The sequence below is a fragment of the Molossus molossus genome, unplaced genomic scaffold, assembly GCF_014108415.1.
Source record: "Molossus molossus isolate mMolMol1 unplaced genomic scaffold, mMolMol1.p scaffold_m16_p_19, whole genome shotgun sequence".
Lineage (NCBI taxonomy): Eukaryota > Metazoa > Chordata > Mammalia > Chiroptera > Molossidae > Molossus > Molossus molossus.
In genome coordinates, this window is record NW_023425354.1 from 36332030 (window position 1) to 36353161 (window position 21132).

Below are 21132 nucleotides of genomic sequence, written 5' to 3' on the forward strand. Positions count from 1 at the left end.
TGCCCAGAAGGCAGAGCAGAAAGGAAAACATATCAATTAAATTATTATTATTGGAGAGGAGGAAGCATGACAGCCCTCAGCTCCTGGGACAGGTGTTGGGAGAAGTGGCAAGGAAAAGACATTGCAGCGGTAAGACAGAAAGCGGTTGGTCCTGGACGGCTACAGAGATGTGCAAGAAAGGGCGACCGAGTGATAGTTCATGTGACCCGCCCGCTGCTCGGACTGGGTCACCAGCCGCGAGGTTTCCTCCTGGAACCTGAGCTAGAAGCAAGCAGTGGGCATTTCCGTCATTCCACCCCTGACCCTGGTGCTGGCATCTCCGTGGCGTGTGTGGAACCACGGGCACAGCAAAGAGAAACTTACCCAGCGGCTCTTCGCACACGCGGCACCGGGGTATAGTGCAAAGGGCCCCAGCGCAGGTCAGGCTGACCTGGGTTCAAAGCCCACGCCCCTCACTGCCACCCTCGCGTCCTGGGAAGGCAGGATGCAGTGTTTTCTATCTCAGAGGGTACCTGTGGGAGTTAAGGAGGTGACCCACACCTAGGACTTAGTAGGTGCTCACTGCCCCCCAATCAGCCCTCAAGGTTTTCTCACCCATTCCCAGTGCAGCTATCGGGGAAGGTCCCGGTGTCGCCTGCCCCAGGTCGCAGAGAAGATGAGAACCCAATCTTCTGGCTCGGGGTACACTGCTCCCCCAGTGCCCCCAGGCTGCCCTGGTCAAGGGCTCCCTTCTGACCGTCCACTGGCAGACAGTTGCCCCTGCCTACCGGGAGGTGCTCCCTTCCCTAGCCCAGCCCCAGGAGGGGAGGTGTTGCTGCCCCAGTACCTCTCCTTGTGTTTCTTCTTTGCAGGGGATGCCCCTTTCTGTACCCCCGAGCAGCACAAGGAGTGCGCAGAGCCTGCCCTCGGTCAGTACCGGGGGACACCGGGAATGATGGGGAGGCCTGAGATGGAGACCTCCTGGGTGTGGGAGAGAGACTGAGTGGGAGGGGGAACTAAGAAGGGGGGGAGGCAGGACAGAGTGGAATGTCTGCAGGGGGGGCAGGACAGAGTGGCATGGCTGCAGGGGGGCTGGACAGAGTGGCATGGCTGCAGGGGGGCTGGACAGAGTGGCATGGCTGCAGGGGGGCTGGACAGAGGGGCATGGCTGCAGGGGGGGCTGGACAGAGTGGCATGTCTGCAGGGGGGCTGGACAGAGTGGCATGGCTGCAGGGGGGCGGGAGAGAGTGGCATGGCTGCGGGGGGGGCTGGACAGAGTGGCATGGCTGCAGGGGGGGCTGGACAGAGTGGCATGGCTGCAGGGGGGCTGGACAGAGTGGCATGGCTGCAGGGGGGGCTGGACAGAGTGGCATGGCTGCAGGGGGGGCTGGACAGAGTGGCATGGCTGCAGGGGAGCTGGACAGAGGGGCATGGCTGCAGGGGGGGACTGGACAGAGGGGCATGGCTGCAGGGGGGCTGGACAGAGGGGCATGGCTGCAGGGTGGGACTGGACAGAGGGGCATGGCTGCAGGGGGGCTGGACAGAGGGGCATGGCTGCAGGGGGGGACTGGACAGAGGGGCATGGCTGCAGGGGGGCTGGACAGAGTGGCATGGCTGCAGGAGGGGTCTGGACAGAGTGGCATGGCTGCTGGGGGGGCTGGGCAGAGTGGCATGGCTGCAGGAGGGGTGGGGGTAGTGGGGGCGGGGTTGATGCGGGCGGATAAGGGCTGGAAAGGGCACTGAGGAGAGAAAGGGGGCAGAGGGATAAAGAGAGAGGAGTGGATTTGGGGTGGGGAGGGCACTGAGGGATGGAGAGGAGGGGCAGCGATGAAGGAGGATGCACCACAGGTATCGGGGCTCACAGAAGAGCTTGACAGCATTTCCCCACACACGCGGGTGGTTCACATAGGGAGGCCACCAAGGTTACCCCAAAGCACTGAGCCCAGGAAGGCGGGAAAGAAAGAGGTGAGGCCCCACACGTGTGTGTTCCGTGTGTGCACATGGGAGGAGGCAAGCACCCCCTCCTCCTACTCCACCCCTTCCCCACACCCCCAGGTGGAACACTGAAGGCGAGAGAGATCTGACCAACAAGCCACAACCCCAGGGCTCAGCCCACTCCGCCCTGCCTCTCTGCAGATCTGGGAAGCAGACCAGGCCGGCAGGGAGCGCTCTTAAGTCAGGTGGACTCAAGTCCGTGCGCCGCTGCACCTGCTGGAGCTCAGAGCCGGCAGCTCGGGACTCTCGCTTCCAGAGGCTCCCAGGACTGGTGGAGGGCGGCCTGGCCGAGAGGAAGTGACTCCCCTGTGTGCAAAGACAGTCTCTCCTTGGAGAGAAGAATCAACAAAACCCAAGGGTTAAAGGAAAGAGGGAGAGGAAGAAGATGATGATGTCTTCATCCACCGGGTCCCAAATGGCAGAAGAGAGGAGAGAGAGACCCGGAGGCAGGGAGTTTGCCTCTGGGGACAGGAATGGCGAATCTTCGCCTGTGTCCTGACCCAGCGGGCACAGGAGGGAGCCCCAGAGGGAACCCCACAGAGCCCTGGGATCCAGGTGCAAGGGCCTCCCATTTGCTTTGTGGGCGGCCCACTTTGTGGATGAGAACACTGAGGCTAGGAGCAGAGAAGAAGGCCCTGGGAAGTTGAAGGGGCCAGGACTCCCTTGGAGCCTGTTCTCCAACAGTGGTGCCTTTTCAACAGTTTTTAAAGGGCAACATAACAGTAAAAGAAGCAGAAGGAAAATAGGACCAAGAGTAACCTAGGAAGACTGGGCGCTCTTTTATAAGCGTACCCTCAACCTGGAGCAAAAGCCCAGCTTCCCTTCTCTCTGCAGCCCCCTACCCCTCACTTACCCAGGAGGGCAGCTCTTCTCAGCCCACTGCTCTGCTGCTGGACAGACTGCACTGAGACCTCTGGCCACACCTGACCAAGCCCCGCCTCCCTCTCCCCTCCAGGTCTGCTGGCAGAAAAGGACAGTAATTACTGTCTCTGCAGGACACCCTGCAACCTGACTCGCTACAACAAAGAGCTCTCCATGGTGAAGATCCCCAGCAAGACATCAGCCAAGTACCTTGAGAAGAAATTTAACAAATCAGAAAAATATATCTCGTAAGCTCAGGGGGCATATTGTGGAGTTGAGGGGGGGGGGCTATGGACCAGGAAGAAATTGGGGGCAAACCGAGAAGAAGGCAAAGGTAGCAGTTGGTTCCATTGAGCAGGCATTAGTTGAGCACCTACTATGTGGCAAGCTCTATGCTTGGCACTCAGAATATGAAGACAGATGATGAAGATGTAGTCCCTGCCTTTAAGGAGCTTATAGTCAAGTGGGGTTACAGGTAGACCGCTGAATGCGACAAAGGTTGATACAGGTGATAGGGATACAGGGACATGTGGACTGTACCTTGCATGGGATGCGGTCAAGGAAAGCTTCAGAGCTTTATTTAAATGATGCATAGGAGTTTCCCAGGCAGGCTTTGCACATTCTGTTCCCTCTTCCAACAATGCTCTTCCTCTCACTCTTCACCTGACTGGTACCTCATTGTGCAATTCCTCATGTAAATCTCATGTCCTCAGACAGCTCAATGAGGCCCCCTCCTACTCCTGCTTATTATTTTCTTCTTGAAGCATTTGTGTTTTTCCTTATAACACTCTCACCCTGTGTAATTCTATATTCATGTGTGTGTTTCTTTTTGATTACCTGCCTGCCTCATGAAATTGAAAGCTCCCCGAGGGCAGAAACTTTTCTTTGGGTTCTTTGCTGTGGAGTGTCTGGCACAAGGTTGGTGCTCAAAAAAAAAAAAAAAGTCTTTTAACCGAATAAATGAATGAAAGACACAGGAGAAGAGGGTGCCCAGGCAGAGTTTCGCAGAGGGGTTCAGCACAGGACACAAAGAACTTCAAGGGGGAGCTGGGCCGGTGGCCGAGACTGGGCAGCAGTGCCCTGTAGGCTGAGCAGGGTGTGAGGAGGAGATGGGGGCTGGGCAGGGAGCGGGCTTTATCCTAAGAGAACAGGGAGCCACTGAAGAGCCTTACCTAGTTGAGTGATGGGCTCAAATTTGCTTTAGACCCCTGCTGCTCAATAGAACCGTTCTGCGATGACAGGTTCTTGACCTGGTAACCACGTGTGGCTATTAAGCACTTTCACCATCGCTGGAGTGACTCAGGAACTGAATTGTAATTTTATTTTGTTGGAATGAGTTTAGCAGTTTTAGAAAGATCCTTTGGGCAGCAGTTTAGAGGATGGATGGGAAGCCAAATGGGCAGGAGGGAGCCTGTTAGGAGGTAGTTGCCATAAACCAGGCAAGAGATGGTGACACTTGGGTGCCCGAGAGCCCTGCGTGGAGAGAGGTGGCTTGCTCCTCTCCCCAGCCACTCTGTCCTGCCAACAGAGTGGCCGCACCCGTCCTGGGGCCAGATCGACAAACCTGAGGGCTGCTGCCCGGTGGGTGGGGGGCAGGGCGCTGAGGGCCTTGAGAGTAACAGGGACCGAGATGGGAGTTGGAGGAGGTGCTGCTGAGCAGACAGCCTGCAGGCAGTAAGGGCTCCTCCTGCCAAGAGGTGTCTCATTAACACATCTGCCTAAAGGAACAGAAGGGAACCAGGATGCTTCTGCCAGAAAACCCCCAGCCAGAGAGAGGTTTAAGCCCTAAAGAGCCACTTGGGCTCTGGCAGCTGATTTGGCCACGCCAGGGAGGGCCTCCCCCTAGGAGAAGCTCGTAAGTCCCTGCAGGGACTCCGGGGGCTCTCGGGAGTGGACAGGGAGGTCAGCGGGGCAGGCAAGCCTCATCGAGAGAGTCCTGAGCTCACCTGCAGGTAGGGACCCAGGCAGACCCTTTAGGGGCCTAAGAACCTGGAGGCCAGGCAGGACTCCTGGAAAGCCAGCCAAGAGTGGGGGGTGAGAAGGAAGGGGCACAGGGGGACAGCTGACACAGGCCTCCAGTCCCGTGAAGGGGCACAGGGGGACAGCTGACACAGGCCTCCAGTCCTGTGAAGGGCACTGGGTGGGGCCCAGGACTCCTGATCCCAGGCCCAGCTCTGCCACTAACCAGCTGGAACGTGGGGCCTGTTCCTCCACCTGTCCAAGGGGAAGCTGTGTTGGAGGATCCCCGTGGGTCCTGGCAGTTCTGCCCATGTCTGGTACTGAATGTTCCCTCTGCAGAGAGAACATCCTGGTTCTGGATATATTTTTTGAAGCTCTCAATTACGAGACAATAGAACAAAAGAAGGCGTATGAAGTTGCTGCCTTACTTGGTAAGTCGAGCGTCTACTGCACACATTCCCACATCTTATAGGAGGGGAGGGGGAGGGGGACGGCAGGGGGGGCGGCAGCAGGCAGGTGGATCCTGGCTCCTGACAGTCCCCCGCGCTCACTGCTGTTCCCTCCACCCCCGCCCCGCGGCTGGCCCAGGACAGGGAGAGCTGCAGCATGGGGCAGGGTTAAGCCGGTTCATGCGGCAATCTCTGCCTCGGTTTCCCCATCAGGGGGTGGGTTAAAGGTCCCTCAGGGCCTTCCCAGAGCTGCCCTCTTGGATTCCGTGGTCTTCTGCCCCCAGGTTGGAGTCAGAGTCTTGGGGCCGGACGAAAGAGCGCCCCTCCGGTGCAGGGCAGTGGAGCCGCGTGTGGGTGGTCCCGGGCAGTGGACACAGTGAGGCACCCAGGGCAGCCCCCACCCAGAAAACGTCATCACTGCATTGAGAAGCAGGTGGCCCCCCCGGACTGAGTCCTTTGTCACACACAAAAGAAAGGCCACCTGTCCCCAGATATCTGCAGACCTGACCGCACAAGCTCACGTCAGCTCCCCGGGCCCCCTAGGCACATGGTGAGGCAGGGAGCTCCTTTCAACCCTGCCCCAGCCCAGCCCCTGAGGGCGGCTGGTGAGAAGACCTGCCCCTGGGGCCCTCCGCCAACGCCCACTCACTCGCAAGAAAGAACCTTCATAGAAAAATAGCTGTTGTCGCCTCTGGGAACTGAACCCAGTGAAAGTGACGGGGGGGGGGGGGGGGGGTCAGACACCTTCTGCCCGCAGGGAGAAAGGAAAGACCAACTGTGAGAATGTAGGCAAGCGGCTTCTCCTCACCGGCCCTCGGGTCCCTCGTGTGTAAAATGGGTCTAATAAAACCCACTTTATGTGTTGGTTGTGATGGTTAAATGTGGCAAAGCCCCAGCCCACAGAAGGTCCATTAATAGTCATCTCTGGTACTTGGACCGTCTTCATGCCAGAGACAGGAACCCAGGCGATGCTTCCAGGTGCATCGGCCTCTCTGCACCTCTCCCAGGAGGCTGGGGCTGGGCCCCCGCTGGGTGAAGATGGCTGTCGCTGGGGCTCCAAGGCCCTTGTGGCCAAAGGAGCTGAGCCTAGAGACTTGTGCCCTGGGCCCGAGGTAGTGATCAGGCACCGGAGATGTACGCCCCCTCACCCTCCCTTGCCACCCTCATTTCCTAAAGAGAATTCGGGACATGCCTCCTCCCTCCGCTCCCCGAGCCCCTACATAAGCTCACAATCACACACGTGTACACACACACACACACACACACACACTCACACACAGCGGGAGGGCCTGAGCTCCGAATCTGTCAGGAGGGGCAGCTCGTCTCCACATCAGATATGAGGATGACGGTCCCAGCATCACTTCCACCCAGGACCGCTGGCTGAGAAAAGCATGCTGCCATCTGTAGCTTCGTGATGAGACTGTGCCGCGTGGAACCTCAGCTGCCAGGCCCGGTCAGGCTCTGCTCTTGCTGCCACACCGTATCCCCACCTAATGCCCACTGCACCCCAGCAGCCACACACCATCATGGGGAGCCACACACACAAGTGTGCACCTGCACAGACATGCCTGCACATGTACTGCATGCCTGCCCTCACATGCTCATTGCGTACAACTGCCATGCACACAAACACACTCACACCTGCGCACACACTGCATGCCTGCCCTCATGTGCTCATTGCGTACGACTGCCATGCACACAAACACACTCACACCTGCACACACACTACATGCCTGCCCTCATGTGCTCATTGCGTACGACTGCCATGCACACAAACACACTCACACCTGTGCACACACTCCATGCCTGCCCTCATGTGCTCATTGCGTACGACTGCCATGCACACAAACACACTCACACCTGCGCACACTCCATGCCTGCCCTCATGTGCCCATTGCGTACGACTGCCATGCACACAAACACACTCACACCTGCGCACACTCCATGCCTGCCCTCATGTGCCCATTGCGTACGACTGCCATGCACATAAACACACTCGCACTTGCACACACACTGCATGCCTGCCTTCACACTCTATTACGTACAACTGCCCATGAACAGAAACACACTCATACCTGCACATGCTCACTCATGCTCCACACACTCAGACACACTGTGCCCACCTCACAAAACCACACTGACACACACTTGGACATACGCTGTGTGCCTACTCTAGACATAGATAGCCACCAACATAAATTCATTTACTTCCAGCGATATTGCCTATGTCTATACAAACACATGCGTGCACACAGCATCCTGGCACATACCCCACACTCAGCCATACTCCATGCACATACAAACACACCTGACGTGCATATACATAAATGCACACTCCCCGACACACCTCCACTAAGGACATTAGAGTGAGCGACGAGAGAGGAGAAGAACAAAGGGAAACTTTTTTTCCTTTGTTAATCCTCACCTGAAGATATTGTTGATTTTTTTTAAAGAGGGTGGAAGGGAGGGAGGGAGGGAGGGAGAGACACACGGATCAGTTACCTCTTGCACGTGCCCCGACTGGTGCCGGAATCAAACCTGTAACGCAGGTACATGCCCTTGACCGGGAACTGAACCTGTGACCCTTCAGTCCACGGGCTGACGCTCTAACCACCGGGCACCCCGGCCAGGATTGGAGAGCCTTTTGGAGCTCAGCACCACATCCCACCAGGAAGAACTCCCTCCCCACGGCCTGGGCTTGTTCCGGATGTGGTTCCGGGTTCCTCCCAGTCACAGTCAGGGTAGGAGTGGGCAGATGTGCTCACCAGAAGTTCTCAGACCAAGAGGTCAGCCCGGATTCTCCAGGAGGACTGTATGCCCACCCCCAACAGCACCCCTGTGCCTAGCACTGTCCCCAGCCCAGTCTTAGAGACTAAGCTGGAAAGGACTTCACAGTTCAGCTCCTCCAAACCCCCTCCCAACCTCCACCACCAAGGGTCCTTCGAGGCAAAGCTACTGAGAGGGCCAGGGCTCATCAAGGCCACACAGCAAGCTGCTGACCACTCGGAGCTCGGAGCCCCGGAGCAGTGAGGCAAAGCACCTCGGGCGTTGAGGGGATCACAGCCCCTTGGAGAATCAGCTAGTAGCTTCCTAGATGTGAACTCTTCCCCCACGAATGCCCCGGTGCACACACACGGTGTTTTCATTCAATTGCAGGAGGTCTCCTGCTATCTGAAGCCCCCACAGGAGAGTGGTTTCCAGACCCTGGTGGGCCATGCATACCACCTGGGGAACGTACGAATCCCGATTTCCAGACCCCAACCCCAGATCTGTTTCTGTAGCTCAGGGTAGGTCCGGGCATCTGAAGACCAGTCTAGAATAACTGCGGTCAAGGGGCCCCATCCACTCCAGGGTACATACCTCTCGTCTAGATAGAGACCCAACTGAACATTTAGCTTTGGAATAGGGAGATCAAAGGGGCTTCCAATGGCCTGATCCCAAGGGTGAGAGGTGCCCCAAGGTGGCCCTGAAGGCCATGTCATGATTGAAGGTAGGAGGAGACCTCTTGTGACACTGCTCTGGGGACCCCCACCCAGGGCACCTGATGCATGTCTCAGGCAAGACTGTGCCCTTGCCCAGGGCAAGGACCACACATGTTTTATCTATTCCCAGCCCAGAGCCAAAGCAAGGCCCAATCAGTGTGGTTTCTAATGTAACTGGCAAGCCTGTTGACCTATGAGGTCTGTTCCAGTGCCCTCCAATAAGCATCCAGGTTCGTTCTCGTCTTCACCGGGCGCTGCCAGCCATCACTCTCAGAGCTGCGCTCGAGGGAGGGGCTCGTCAAAGGCCTGGCCTTCTAGTCCCAGCCCAGGCTCCCCAGGAGGGGGACCCCTCAGAAGGCCTGGCTTCCGAGTTCTGAGTCTGTTCACCCCTTCCTGGGAGTGTCGTAGTAAAGCCAAACCTTGCGTCTTTTCTCTCTCTCTCCAGGTGATATTGGTGGCCAGATGGGATTGTTTATTGGTGCTAGTATCCTCACAATACTAGAGCTCTTTGATTATATTTATGAGGTAAGGTTTGGGATTACTCGTGGGGAAGTGACCACAGGCAGGTGCCCCAGTGTCCAGAACCGCAGTGTGGGGGAGGACGGCCTCTCTCCTCCCTGTCCATGGATATTGGCTGTCACCGTCCTGGCACGGGGGAGGGAGGGATGTAGGGAGGTAAGCCACAGTCCTCCGGAGGGAAAAGCCGTGCTGTCTACACCAGCAGGAGGAGGGGAAGGAGATGAGACTGGGCTGAGGCCAGCTCTGCACCCCTCCTACAGCCGGGCTGGGTGTGGTGGCTCATCCATGGGTGTCTGCACCCACACATTCATTCCACGTGCACACGCTCACACCACACTCACACCACACTCACACCTAATACTCACTAATGCACACACATACACCACACACACCCCACACTCACACCTGATACTCACTAATGCACACACACCATGCACACACATACACCACACACACCCCACACTCACACCTGATACTCACTAATGCACACACACCATGCACACACATACACCACACACACCCCACACTCACACCTGATACTCACTAATGCACACACATACACCACACACACACACACCCCTGCCCTCTGGGCGGCTCAGGCAGAGTGAGGTAAGGGGCATTTCCCAGCCCTCTCAGTCTTCAGAAGGGCAGGGGCACACCTGCCACTCCGGCTGCTCACGGTTTGTGGAGATGTCGCCCTCAAGGGGCAGCGGGGACGAAGCATCTGAAAGCTTCTCGAACAGCGACATGGCCTCTGGTCCTGGAGGTCCTTCCTGCCCGCATCTCCCCAGACCCAGCTGGCTCCAGGGGCCCCAGACTCCCTCGGGCTTGCCCAGGCCCGCACAGGCCCCAGGACCACCGAGTCCTGGCCCAGCACAAAGGGCGGCGAGCAGGGTCCGCCTCCCGGAGAGGCCGGTGATGCCGGAGATCGTTACTGGGACCCACTGTGGGGGCCCCTGTGACCAGGGTTCCCGGGACTCCCACACCTTGCCTTTCAGCGTGGTAACCTCGTTCCCCAAGCCCAACCACCTCCCATGGCCAGATTTTATTCTGCTTTGTTTATTAATTTTGTGAGAAGCTGTACAAAGTTACGAAAACCTTTTACTGCTCAAAATAAAATGCGATGGACTCAAGTGTGCCCTGATCCTATGAACTGTGGAGTTGACAGGCCTGAAAAGTGATTAGCAATCTCGTCCCCCAGGCCCAGCCTCAGAAAGGGGCCCAGGCTGATCCTGCGGATGGATGGGGACAGATGGGACAGCCACACCAGCCACACATGCCATTTATCCACACTCTCTATCCACGAGAGAAGGCAGTCCACGCTGCGAGACAGGGCCCTCCTGGGACCTCTTCCAAGCTCCAGCTCTTGCACCAAAATCCCAAAACTCAGGCAGAGGCTCCGGCCAGACTGGGCTCCTGCCAGCCCAGGCACCTGCTGCCGCTGTGGCTCCCCCGCTACCTTTGCACACGCCCCCAGCCTGACCGCTCCTTCCCTGCCTTTCTTGCAGCTGATCAAAGAGAAACTATTAGACCTGCTTGGCAAAGAGGAGGATGAAGGGAGCCACGACGAGAACATGGTGAGAGCGGCTTGCGGGTTGGGGGTCGATCTGCTCCTCTGGTTTGTGCAGGTGGCGTGAACCCAGATTCCAGGACCGGAGTGGGAGGGGCATGTTCCCATGGCCCGTGACACCCTGTCCGCTCCCAGATCCAAGACTCGACCTTGGGCCTGTCTGAGACTCATCCCGAAGCCTGCCAGTAAGGCATGGATGCCATGGATACCAGGAGACGCTTCCAAGGGTTGATCCTGCCTGGCCCAGTCCAGCTTCTCCCAGACCAGAGGGCTACTCCCATGTTATGGCTTTGGGAGAACCAGAGATGCTCTGTATAGATCTATTCCCTTATTCCCGGGGGCACAAGATGCAAGCAGGGGCATCCCGGGTGTCTACTCCATTTGACGGGGACATAGGGTGGGCCCTGGGGAGCTGGTAGTAGCAAATACTCATAACCACGGAGTACCGCGTCCCTGAATGTGGTTGGACACTGTGCCACGTACCTTAAGAGTACCACGCCATTTTGGCCACACAGTCACCCTAGGGAAAGGTCTGTTTTGTCTCCATTTTGTATTGGAGGCAGGTGGGTCCAGAAGCCAAGGTCACACAGCTGGTGATGTCCAACCTGGACACAAAGCTCCCCTAACCACTGCCCTACTCTGCCTCGCTTTCCTCGAGCCGGAGAGGCAGCCCCTCTGATGGCCGTGCACTCTCCTTCCCAAACAGTCGCTCCTGGGCCCCGGTCTCGGCTATTGGGTGCAGGTATCGCTGGCCCCCGGTTCTGTCCCCAACACCATTTCTCTACCCGTCTCCATGCTCAAAATGTCGCCGCGGCTCTCCCAGGCTCCTGTGTGAACAGAAGGCAGCTCCGCTGAGGAGGGGCAGAGGGGAAGGGGCCAGGCTGGACTGAGCAGACCTGGTGGGATCCCAGGTCCCTGCTTCTTAGCTGTGTACCTGGGTCAAGAACTTATCTCCCTAAGCATCTGCCTGTCACAGGGACCTGGGGAGGGCAGGGGGTCGGAGGGGGGTGTCACCCTGATGCAGTGAGACCAGGCCTGTAAAGCAATGAGCATCGTCTCGTTTATGGTGAGTGCTCCAGCAAGTACAGGTTCCCTCCCCGCACCTTTGAATGCCTGGATCATAGGCTCCCCTCCATCCTTTCTCCTCCTCATCGAATCTCCCCAAATTCTTGGCACAGCCTCCTGGCTGACCTTCTGCTCCCATCCCCTCCAGCCTCCCATCGAAGCAACCCAGGGCAGCCTGGGAATCTCCTTAAAGATTCACAGCCCCTCCCTGGCTGGTTTGGCTCAGTGGTTAGAGTGTCGGCTCATGGACCAGAGTCCTGGGTTCGGTTCCCGCTAAGGCCACGTACCTCGGTTGCAGTTTGTCCCGGCCCCAGTTGGGGTTGTGTGGGTGTCTCTCTCACGTCAATGTTTCTCTCTCTCTCTTCCTCCCTCTCTCCCTCCCACTCTGTGGGAAGATGAATGCAAAAGTGTCCTTGGGTGAGGATAAAAAAAAAAAAAGATTCACGGCCCTCTCAGCCACACCCTGCTCAGGGACCCAGGATGCCTTTTCCCTGTGGCCATGCTAACCCTGAAGGTCCTCTGGGCATCTGTGACCAGCTCTGGTTCCGGCTGCATGCTTCCGTGACGCACGCCCTGTCCTGGTCCTCCCCAGGGTGGGCCCCGAAGGAGGCCCCGAGGCCAGGGCAGGATGAGCTACCCAGCCCAAAGCCAGACGTCACTCAGCTGGAGACTAGGTGGTGCACCAGGGGACCTCTGGGAGAGAAGGCCAAACCCCATCTCAGAGAGCCCTCACCCGCCCGGGGGCACCCGGCGGACAGTGGTGTGGATCCTGACAGCAGCGAGGCCCCTTCAGCCTCGCGCGCAGACGGCAAACTGGGGGGTAAGGGGTCTGAGGCAGGAGCAGCAGGGCCCCGGGGAAGCCCAGGAGTGAGGAGCACGGTCCCCAGGCCGCCAGGGGCACCGGGTGGACTTTGGAATAAATATAAACACCCACCTTCCCTTCCCCCAGAGCACTTGTGAGACGATGCCAAACCACTCTGAAACCATCAGCCACACTGTGAACGTGCCCCTGCAGACGGCCCTGGGGACCCTGGAGGAGATCGCCTGCTGACAGCCCTCGGAACGCCCGGCGCCCCCAGCCGACCGTGAGGCCCAGGACCCAGGATGGGGGACAGCAGGCTCAGGCAGGATGGCCCCTGACGACCGAAAGAAGCAAGAGCCCCTATGCACACATAGCGAACTATCTGCCAAAACCTCGCCACGGCCACGTGGGATGCGACGCGTCCTCGGCCCCGCTGTGCGTCCTTCTCCGGAGAAGCAGGTCCCACTCGGGAGCTGTCCGAGAGCCACCTGCCGTCACATCTCACTGCCAGATGTACACTGCATGCTCAGACTTCTCACGGCGCCGCCTCCGCGTCCCTCTGTACGACACGCTACGTGTGGTTTCCACGCAGTGGGGCCCGGCTCCCGCCCGCGTCACCGCGAGGCCGCCCTGGGGTCACGGCTGCACAATCACGAGGAAACCGCAGACCTGTCGGCCACGTCTGGTCCTTGTGTAGTTCGTCAAGGCTCCTAACCTGCCCACAAACCCCTTTCCGCTCCTCCCCCCGAGCTGGCCCACGGGTGACTGGGGCCGACCCCCTCGCACCCCGGCGCCTGTGATGGAGGCGCGGTGGCCTGGGACCCCACAGGCGTCCACGCTGCCCAGTCGCCCGGCCCTCCCTGTGGCGTGGCTTGTACAGTCTGAGTCTCTGTCTTCGGGGGGGAGGCTTTTACTGTCTGTCCGAGGTCTGTTTCGTTTTGTTTCCTGATTTTGGGGTCTGCTGTTCTGAGGTTTGGTTTGGTTTTCCCATTTTCTCTGGCGTTTATTTATTTGTGCTTCCGGTCACAGTCCTATTAAAAGCTGGTCTTGTGGACGGGGCTCAGCTCTCTGCCTTTCCGCCACCCCCAGCTGTCTCCTCGGGGGCTTAGGAAAGGGCCACACCTCCCAGGTCAAAACCACAGATGGCGCAAAGTTTTGTGCCACGACACTTAACTTTACAAAATGTGTACATGCTTTATTCTATTCTAAACCTTTAAAAACAACCGATCGGAACCCTGTAAATGACTTCATGACCCCCTGACAGGTTGCAGCCCAGGGTCTGGAGGGCACTGCCCTGGACTGGCGTGGAGAGGGAGGCAGAGAGCCTGGCCAGACCTGAAAGCCGCCAAGGAGGCCTTCAGGCCCCTCTGCCCTTGACCTTCTGTCCTGATCCCCCCGACCCCGTCCGTGGACTCAGGCTGGACACAGGCCCAGCGTGGCCTCCCTCCCGCACACCCAGCTCCAGGACCCCCTCTGCACCTCACTGGTGCGCTCATCACACAGACCTGCTTGTCCCTGTGGAGGTCACATTTGCATTCTGTCTTGCTCCTCGAAACACCTGAGAGGTCCTTCCAGATGGGAAAGGAGATGGGGAGGTGACTTTGGCAGGAAGGGGGCAAAAGAGAACTTCCTGTTCGGCAGAATCTTGTCCTCAAGCCACATGCTTATTCTGTGGGGACAGTTCTCCCCCACCCCTGCCACCTCCAACTCAAAGTCTCCCCCAGTGCTGGGAAGAAAGGCCAGAGGTCCGGGCGCTCGTCCCTGCTCTGGCCTCCAAGCTCATTCTCTCTCTCCACCCCCTCCCCATGCCCACCCACTACCAAAAGGGGAAGGTATTTTCCCCAACGTGACCAACTGAGAAAGCCCTGCGTCAGGAGTTAGGAGCCCAGCCCCAAGCCTTCTTCTCTCAGGAGCTGTCTGACGGCGGATGAGGCCTGCACCCCTCTGGGCTCAGATCCTTCCATTTGAGGATGATGAGAAACCTGACCTGTATCTTCACAGATGACCTCCGGACGTCCTTGCACACGCGGGACCCTCCGACAGCTCTCCTGCACCGCCCGGGGCACACACCAGACCAGCCGCACTCCACAAAAGCGGTGGCTGGGAGCCGGCAGTACCACCGGGCGTCGGGAGGATCTGGGACAGGGTCCCTGTGACGCCTCCTCTCAGATGAGGTTGCCCAAGGCTGTCGGCAAAGTTGGGTGTGAATTCTTAAAAATACCGTCAGATTGCAGGATGGGGCCGTTTTAGTTTTCTATTGCCTCCATAACAAATTATGACAAATGTAAGGGCTTAAAACTATATATATATATATACAGTCATCCCTCATTTATCACGGTTAATCCGTTCCAGACTCTAGCGGTTGCGCCTGGCGTTGCAGGATTCCTGGGGAGCTCGAATACACAGGCCTACAGTCCATACGTGCAGTAATTGTAATTGTAATACAGGGGTGTATAATTGACTCAGACAACCGAGCATGTGCTGTATCATTTTCAGTTTCTCGATCAACTTTTTAATGAATATATTTGAAAAAAACGCAATAGAGTGAAGCCGCGAAAGTCGCAGCGCGAAGTGGCGAGGGGCGACTGTCTGTATATAAATCTCACAGTCTGGAGGTCAGAAATCTGACTCCGGCTTCCTGGGCCGAAGTCTAGAAGTCAGGAGGCTGGGGCCCTTCTGGAAGTCTAAGGGAGAAACCTTCCCTCACCTCCTCCAGGTCGCAGAGGCCATCCATGCTCCTCGCTCACGGCCTCTTCCTCTTTGTTCAAAACAAGGACAGGCGAGTCCTTCTCCCCTCACCTGAGGACGACGACGTCCCGCAGTCATAGCGCGCTCTAACCCAGACCCCCGTCCCTCCCATTTCGTGAGGACCTTGTGATTCGCTTGGCCCACCGAATAATCCAAGATAACCCCCCATCTCAAAGTTATTTCCTTAATCACATCTTCAAAGTCTAGTTTACTATGTGAAGTAACATATTCACAGGTTCCAGGCTTAGGGTGTGAACATTTTGGGGGGCCATTATCATCCTACTACAAGGCTCGTTGGAGCCTAGAGCCTATGGTCATCATTTTCCAAATGAGCACCCCCGAAAGGGGAGAGAAGGTTGCGTCGGGCCACCCAGTAGGTCAGTGGCAGTGCCAAAGGTACCCCACACGCTCTCAAAGGTACCCCCATGCTCTCAAAGTTACGCCCATGCTCTCAAAGGTACCCCCACGCCCTCAAAGGTACCCCCCCATGCTCTCAAAGGTTACCCCCACGCCCTCAAAGGTACCCCCCCATGCTCTCAAAGGTACCCCCATGCCCTCAAAGGTACCCCCACGCCCTCAAAAGTACCCCCACACTCTCAAAGGTACCCCCCATGCTCTCAAAGGTACTCCCACGCTCTCAAAGGTACCCCCACGCCCTCAAAGTTTACCCCCACGCTCTCAAAGGTACCTCCACGCCCTCAAAGGTACCCCCCATGCCCTCAAAGGTACCCCCACGCCCTCAAAGGTTACCCCCACGCTCTCAAAAGTACCCCCATGCTCTCAAAGGTACCCCCACGCCCTCAAAGGTACCCCCACACTGTCAAAGGTACCCCCACGCTCTCAAAGGTATCCCCCCATGCTCTCAAAGTTATGCCCATGCTCTCAAAGGTACCCCCACGCCCTCAAAGGTATCCCTCCGCGCCCTCAAAGCTACCCCCACACTCTCAAAGGTACCCCCACGCCCTCAAAGCTACCCACACGCCCTCAAAGGTACCCCCACACTCTCAAAGCTACCCCCACGCTCTCAAAGGTACCCCCACACCCTCAAAGCTACCCCCACGCCCTCAAAGGTACCCCCATGCTCTCAAAGGTACCCCCACACCCTCAAAGGTAACTCCACGCCCTCAAAGGAACCCCCCATGCTCTCAAAGGTATCCCCCACTCTCTCATAGGTACCCCCACGCTCTCAAAGGTACCCCCACGCTCTCAAAGGTACCCCCCCATGCTCTCAAAGGTACCCCCACGCTCTCAAAGGTACCCCCCCATGCTCTCAAAGGTACCCCCACGCTCTCAAAGGTACCCCCCCATGCTCTCAAAGGTACCCCCACGCTCTCAAAGGTACCCCCCCATGCTCTCAAAGGTACCCCCACGCTCTCAAAGCTACCCCCACGCTCTCAAAGGTATCCCCCCAGCCCTCAAAGCTACCCCCACGCCCTCAAAGGTACCCCCACGCTCTCAAAGGTACCCCCACTCTCTCATAGGTACCCCCACTCTCTCAAGCTCTTGGTCCCATTTGTAAACCCGCCCAAAGCAAGAAGGACTGAGAGCAACCACTTCTCCGGACTTTGCCAGGGCGTGGAAATCCCTCTGCTGAGACAGACTCACTGCCTCTGGTGGGCGAGTGTCCTTCTGGTGCCCAGACATTCAGACTCAGAAGAGCAGGGAGTGTCCTCAGACGCTCCCATCAGGGATAGGAGCCAAAAAGGTGTCTATTCGGTGAGTTTGGAAACTATCAGATGATCTGCCTTGTCCCAGTTTAACAGTTTCATAAATTTTTTAAAAATCTATAGATGAAGTTGCAATTCAAATGCTCCATTGGATTTCCGGCTTCCTTTTCAAGAAACACACACACACAACTTCAGATCAATGCGAGACGGAGCAAAGACTATTCTAATGGTTTGCATAGCTCCCAGCTCCTTCCAATTTGGGGATTCTGGCTGTGTTCACCTTGGAGCAGGTCTACAAACTTAACCTATTTAAAGAAACAAGACGGCAGGAAATTCAAAAGAGCAAACCAATAGCCAAGTACCGACAATTGTTGAGTGGTTTGTTAACTGAAGACATCGCCGTCTGCCTGAACTTCTGGGAGTGGTGGATGTTTCTTATGCTCATCGTTTCAAACAGAGAAGCATGTGTGTAATTACTGCCTCAGTGAAAACCTGAGAGGTTTGGTAGACAGAGGGGACCTGGGGATATGTCGCATTTTGAGAGGGACCCCGATGATGTCACAAAGGCCAGGAGTCTGGACCTATCATGAGCCCAAGCCACAAGGTTGGATGATCCCTGCACAAAGGGTGAGGTCAATCCGTCAATCAGCCAATCAGTAAAACAAGGGCACCTGACCTGGGAAACAGACCCGGGGGAGCCTGCTGCCTACCGGAGACAGAAAGGCCTGAGCAGGGCGGGGCCCGCTGCTCCCAGGCTGTTGCTTGGTTGTCTTGGCAGAGAGAGGCCAGAGTGCCGCCATTTCCCCTTCCCAGGTGCAGCTGTTTTTAAAAACTGATTGATTGAATTTGGAAAGAGAGGGAGGGAGAGAGACATCGATTTGTCGTTGCACTTATTTATGTATTCATTGGTTGATTCTTGTCTGTGCCCTGACTGGAGACCCAACCCATGACCTTGGCTCAACGCTCTAACACTGCTACCAGGGTCTTAGCCGCGGACATGCTGAGTGGGTGGGTCCGCAGAGGTGCCTGGGGAAAGGTGCGTGGTGAGCTGGAAAGGTCAGAGGCAGGCCCTGCCCACAGGTGTGGCTCGGGGGGTAGCGCTGCCCCAAGTAAAGCTCAGCCAAGCCTGAGAAGCCGGAGGAGAGACCTGGGAGCTCTCCTCCACAAGCTCAGAAATTTCTGTTCCAGCATGAGAAGCAAACATCGAGCAGAGGCGAGGGCCTCCAGCGAGTGCCAGGGACGTGCTCCCCGTTACAGAGAACCAGGGAGGCTCGAGACGCCAAGGCATGTGCTTCCAGGGGCTGGGAGGGGTGTCCCAGCCCAGACCCACACGGAGTCAGCAGACCCCCAGCCGCACAGACAAGCTTCCCGGCACAGCAGGGGAGGCAGCAGGGCCATAACCGAAGGGGAAGCGGGTGAAAGACACAGATTCGCCCTTCGTTCCACTCCTACTGATCACCTGCCATCACGTGCCAGGCACCGCCCTCGGGGAACCGAGCACGTGAGCAGGGAACACTGACAAGTCAACCGCGAGGAAAGATGAATCGGGGGTTTTCAGTGGAAGGAGAGTGAGCGAGCAGCAAATGCAAAGCTGGGGGGGGGTCACGGAGGTCAAGAGGGAGTGTCCAAAACAACCACTGAGAATAGGCAGGCGCCAGAGGATGAAGGGCCGGTTCAGCACGCTGAGGGGGGTACGTCTTGGCTAAAGCCCTCCAAGCTCCTCCTCCTGAGCTCCAAGTGTTTAGGAAGACATGTCTCAAGCAAGGTTGACTCATTTAGCTAACGGCTTCCTCCCCGTTCCTTTGAGTCTCCCGGCACATGGGGTCACTTTGTGCACACGTGTGTTTCCCTGAGGCTAGTGGGTTGAGCATGTCTGGGGCCAGGCGGTCCTTGGGGACCGTAGCACAGGTCAGTGGAAACCCCCCGGGCGGAGGACGGGTGAGAAGATGAGGGCCTCTTACTAACGTAGCCTTCCGTGAGATCTGTGCCCCAGGCTCCGTAGGAGCAACCGGTTGGCCAAGGCTTCGGACGGGGAGCCAAAACCTGTATTTCTAGCCCATTTCGGTTGTAAACTGAGCATATACCTTTGGACAATGTACTCCATTTTTCTGGGCCTAAATGTCCTCTTCTATAAAAGGAGAGGGGGTGGAACACGGACAGCAAATCTCTCGTGCTCCCGACTCCACCCGTCTGTGAGTCTAAGTTGAGAATGGTGTCAGGTATGTGAGCACATGTTTAATTAACTGCTTGGGACCTCTGTTTCCCACCTGTATGAGGGAGATGAGGATGCCTAGCTTCCAGGGTTCTTATGAGAGCAAATGAGCGAAGGTATATACTTTCTATCTTTTCTGATTTTCTCTTTTTCTTCCTATAAAACGACTTGATCGTCCTTGGATCGCTTGTGTGGCTTAAAAATAAAGCAAAAGCGCCCTGGCCAGTTTGGCTGCGTCGGCCTGCGGTCCAGAGAGACCCGGGTTCGGTTCCCACTAAGGGTACGTACCTCGGTTGCGGTTTGTCCCCGGCCCTGGTTGGTCGTGTGAGTGACAGCCACTCAGTGTGTCTCTCTCACATCGATGTTTCTTTCTCTCTTCCTCTCCCTCCCACTCTATCTGAACAAAAAATGGAAAAATGTCCTCGGGTGAGGATTAAAAAATAAATAAATAAAGCAAAAGCTATAAACTCTCTCCAGAAAAAAAAAAATTTAAAAAAATGCACACGGTCACGTAGGCATAAAATGTGCACACCGTTTGAGGAGGGGTATGGAGCTCCAGAGCCTGTCTGTGATCCCCAAAGGGCGCGTGGATACTCGGCAAAGACACCTGGTGCTGAAAGCGTTAACCTGTCCTCTGGGAGAACGCCACAGTACCCCAAGGAGCAACCAACACTTCTCCTAAAACGCCATAATGACTGCCATTTTTCTGTTGGGGTGGGGAATACAGCAGGCAGGATTTCATCAATTTCAATTTCAAGATTTCTCTCCCATCGCTCTTTTAAACCTTTGGCACCTGCTGCAGCCTCAGAGTGAGCTCTCACAGATGGCGAAATGAATGAATGAGCGGGAAATGGATGTGAACAGAGAACCGTGGAGCTGGGATTCCGTAACGTTATCGGACGCAGGCGGCGATCTGGAGGGCTGAGGAGACCTGCAGGCATACACAGCAACGCGGACTCGCTCTGCAAAACATCCCTCCGGCCTGACTCCTAGGGAACGAGACTGCTGAGCCACGGCACGCAAGAAATGCATGCAAAATGTTCTCTGGTGCCGCTGAGCCCCCAGGCACATGCCCCTGTCGACATCTCATTCCTTTCTCAGCGAACAGCCTCCTCGAAACTGGTCTTCACACCAGGTCTCGGAAGGAGGTGGCTCATTGGCGAACTCCTCACCATTCTGGGCCATTTGTCTTCAGTGTACTTTAGACATCCAAGTTCAAGAAGCCAAACACAAAGGGATTGGTGGGCACCAAAGAATACCCAGCTGAACCCACTTGAGAGGGAGGCAGGTCAAGAAGCTGCTAGATGAAGACTTCCCAGTGCCAGGCGGGGGTCTCTGGCCGACTCCCTCACTCCACGAGCATTTTCCACATGCCCACTATGCGGCGGGCACTGTGCTCGGCCCTGCGGGTTTACGTATCAGGCACAATCTCAGGGGAGCTCGGAGTCTAGTCAGGCAGAGGTGGGCAAGAGACACGTACACCAAGAACGTGAGCGGCAAGAGCTGCAGTGGGGTGCACAGGGCAGAGCACGCTCACTGGGGAAGGGTCTGCTTGCTGGGCTGAGTCGGGCAGGTTGGAGCTGAAGCCTTGAGAGATGAATGGAAGGTGTCCGGCCGGCAGGTTTGCAGAAGAGATTCCTAAGCAAAGGCTTGAAGGCAGAAGAGAATTTGGAGTGATCAGAAAAGTCGCTGTGAGGAGGTAAAATTGAGACAAGACCTGCCTGAACAAGAAGGAATTGCCGCAGAGAGATCTGAGGATGGCACTCCAGGGAGACAGAAAGGAATGAGCTGTCGACAGGGGTGCATGTCTAGGGGCTCAGCGGC

The 21132-nt window shown here is 56.9% G+C and overlaps 1 protein-coding gene across 2 annotated transcripts in view; it reads left to right on the plus strand.

Moving 5' to 3' along the window:
* Positions 1–13037, plus strand: part of ASIC2 (acid sensing ion channel subunit 2) — a 954837-nt gene extending 941800 nt beyond the window's left edge. For both annotated transcript variants that reach the window (XM_036269219.1, XM_036269218.1), the window contains exons 5-10: positions 852–908; positions 2930–3083; positions 5134–5225; positions 9171–9250; positions 10753–10821; positions 12829–13037. In XM_036269219.1, coding sequence (XP_036125112.1) covers positions 852–908; positions 2930–3083; positions 5134–5225; positions 9171–9250; positions 10753–10821; positions 12829–12930 — 554 coding nt within the window. In that variant the 3' untranslated portion in view covers positions 12931–13037. The remainder of the gene's footprint in view (positions 1–851; positions 909–2929; positions 3084–5133; positions 5226–9170; positions 9251–10752; positions 10822–12828) is intronic.
* Positions 13038–21132: the final 8095 nt, after the last annotated feature.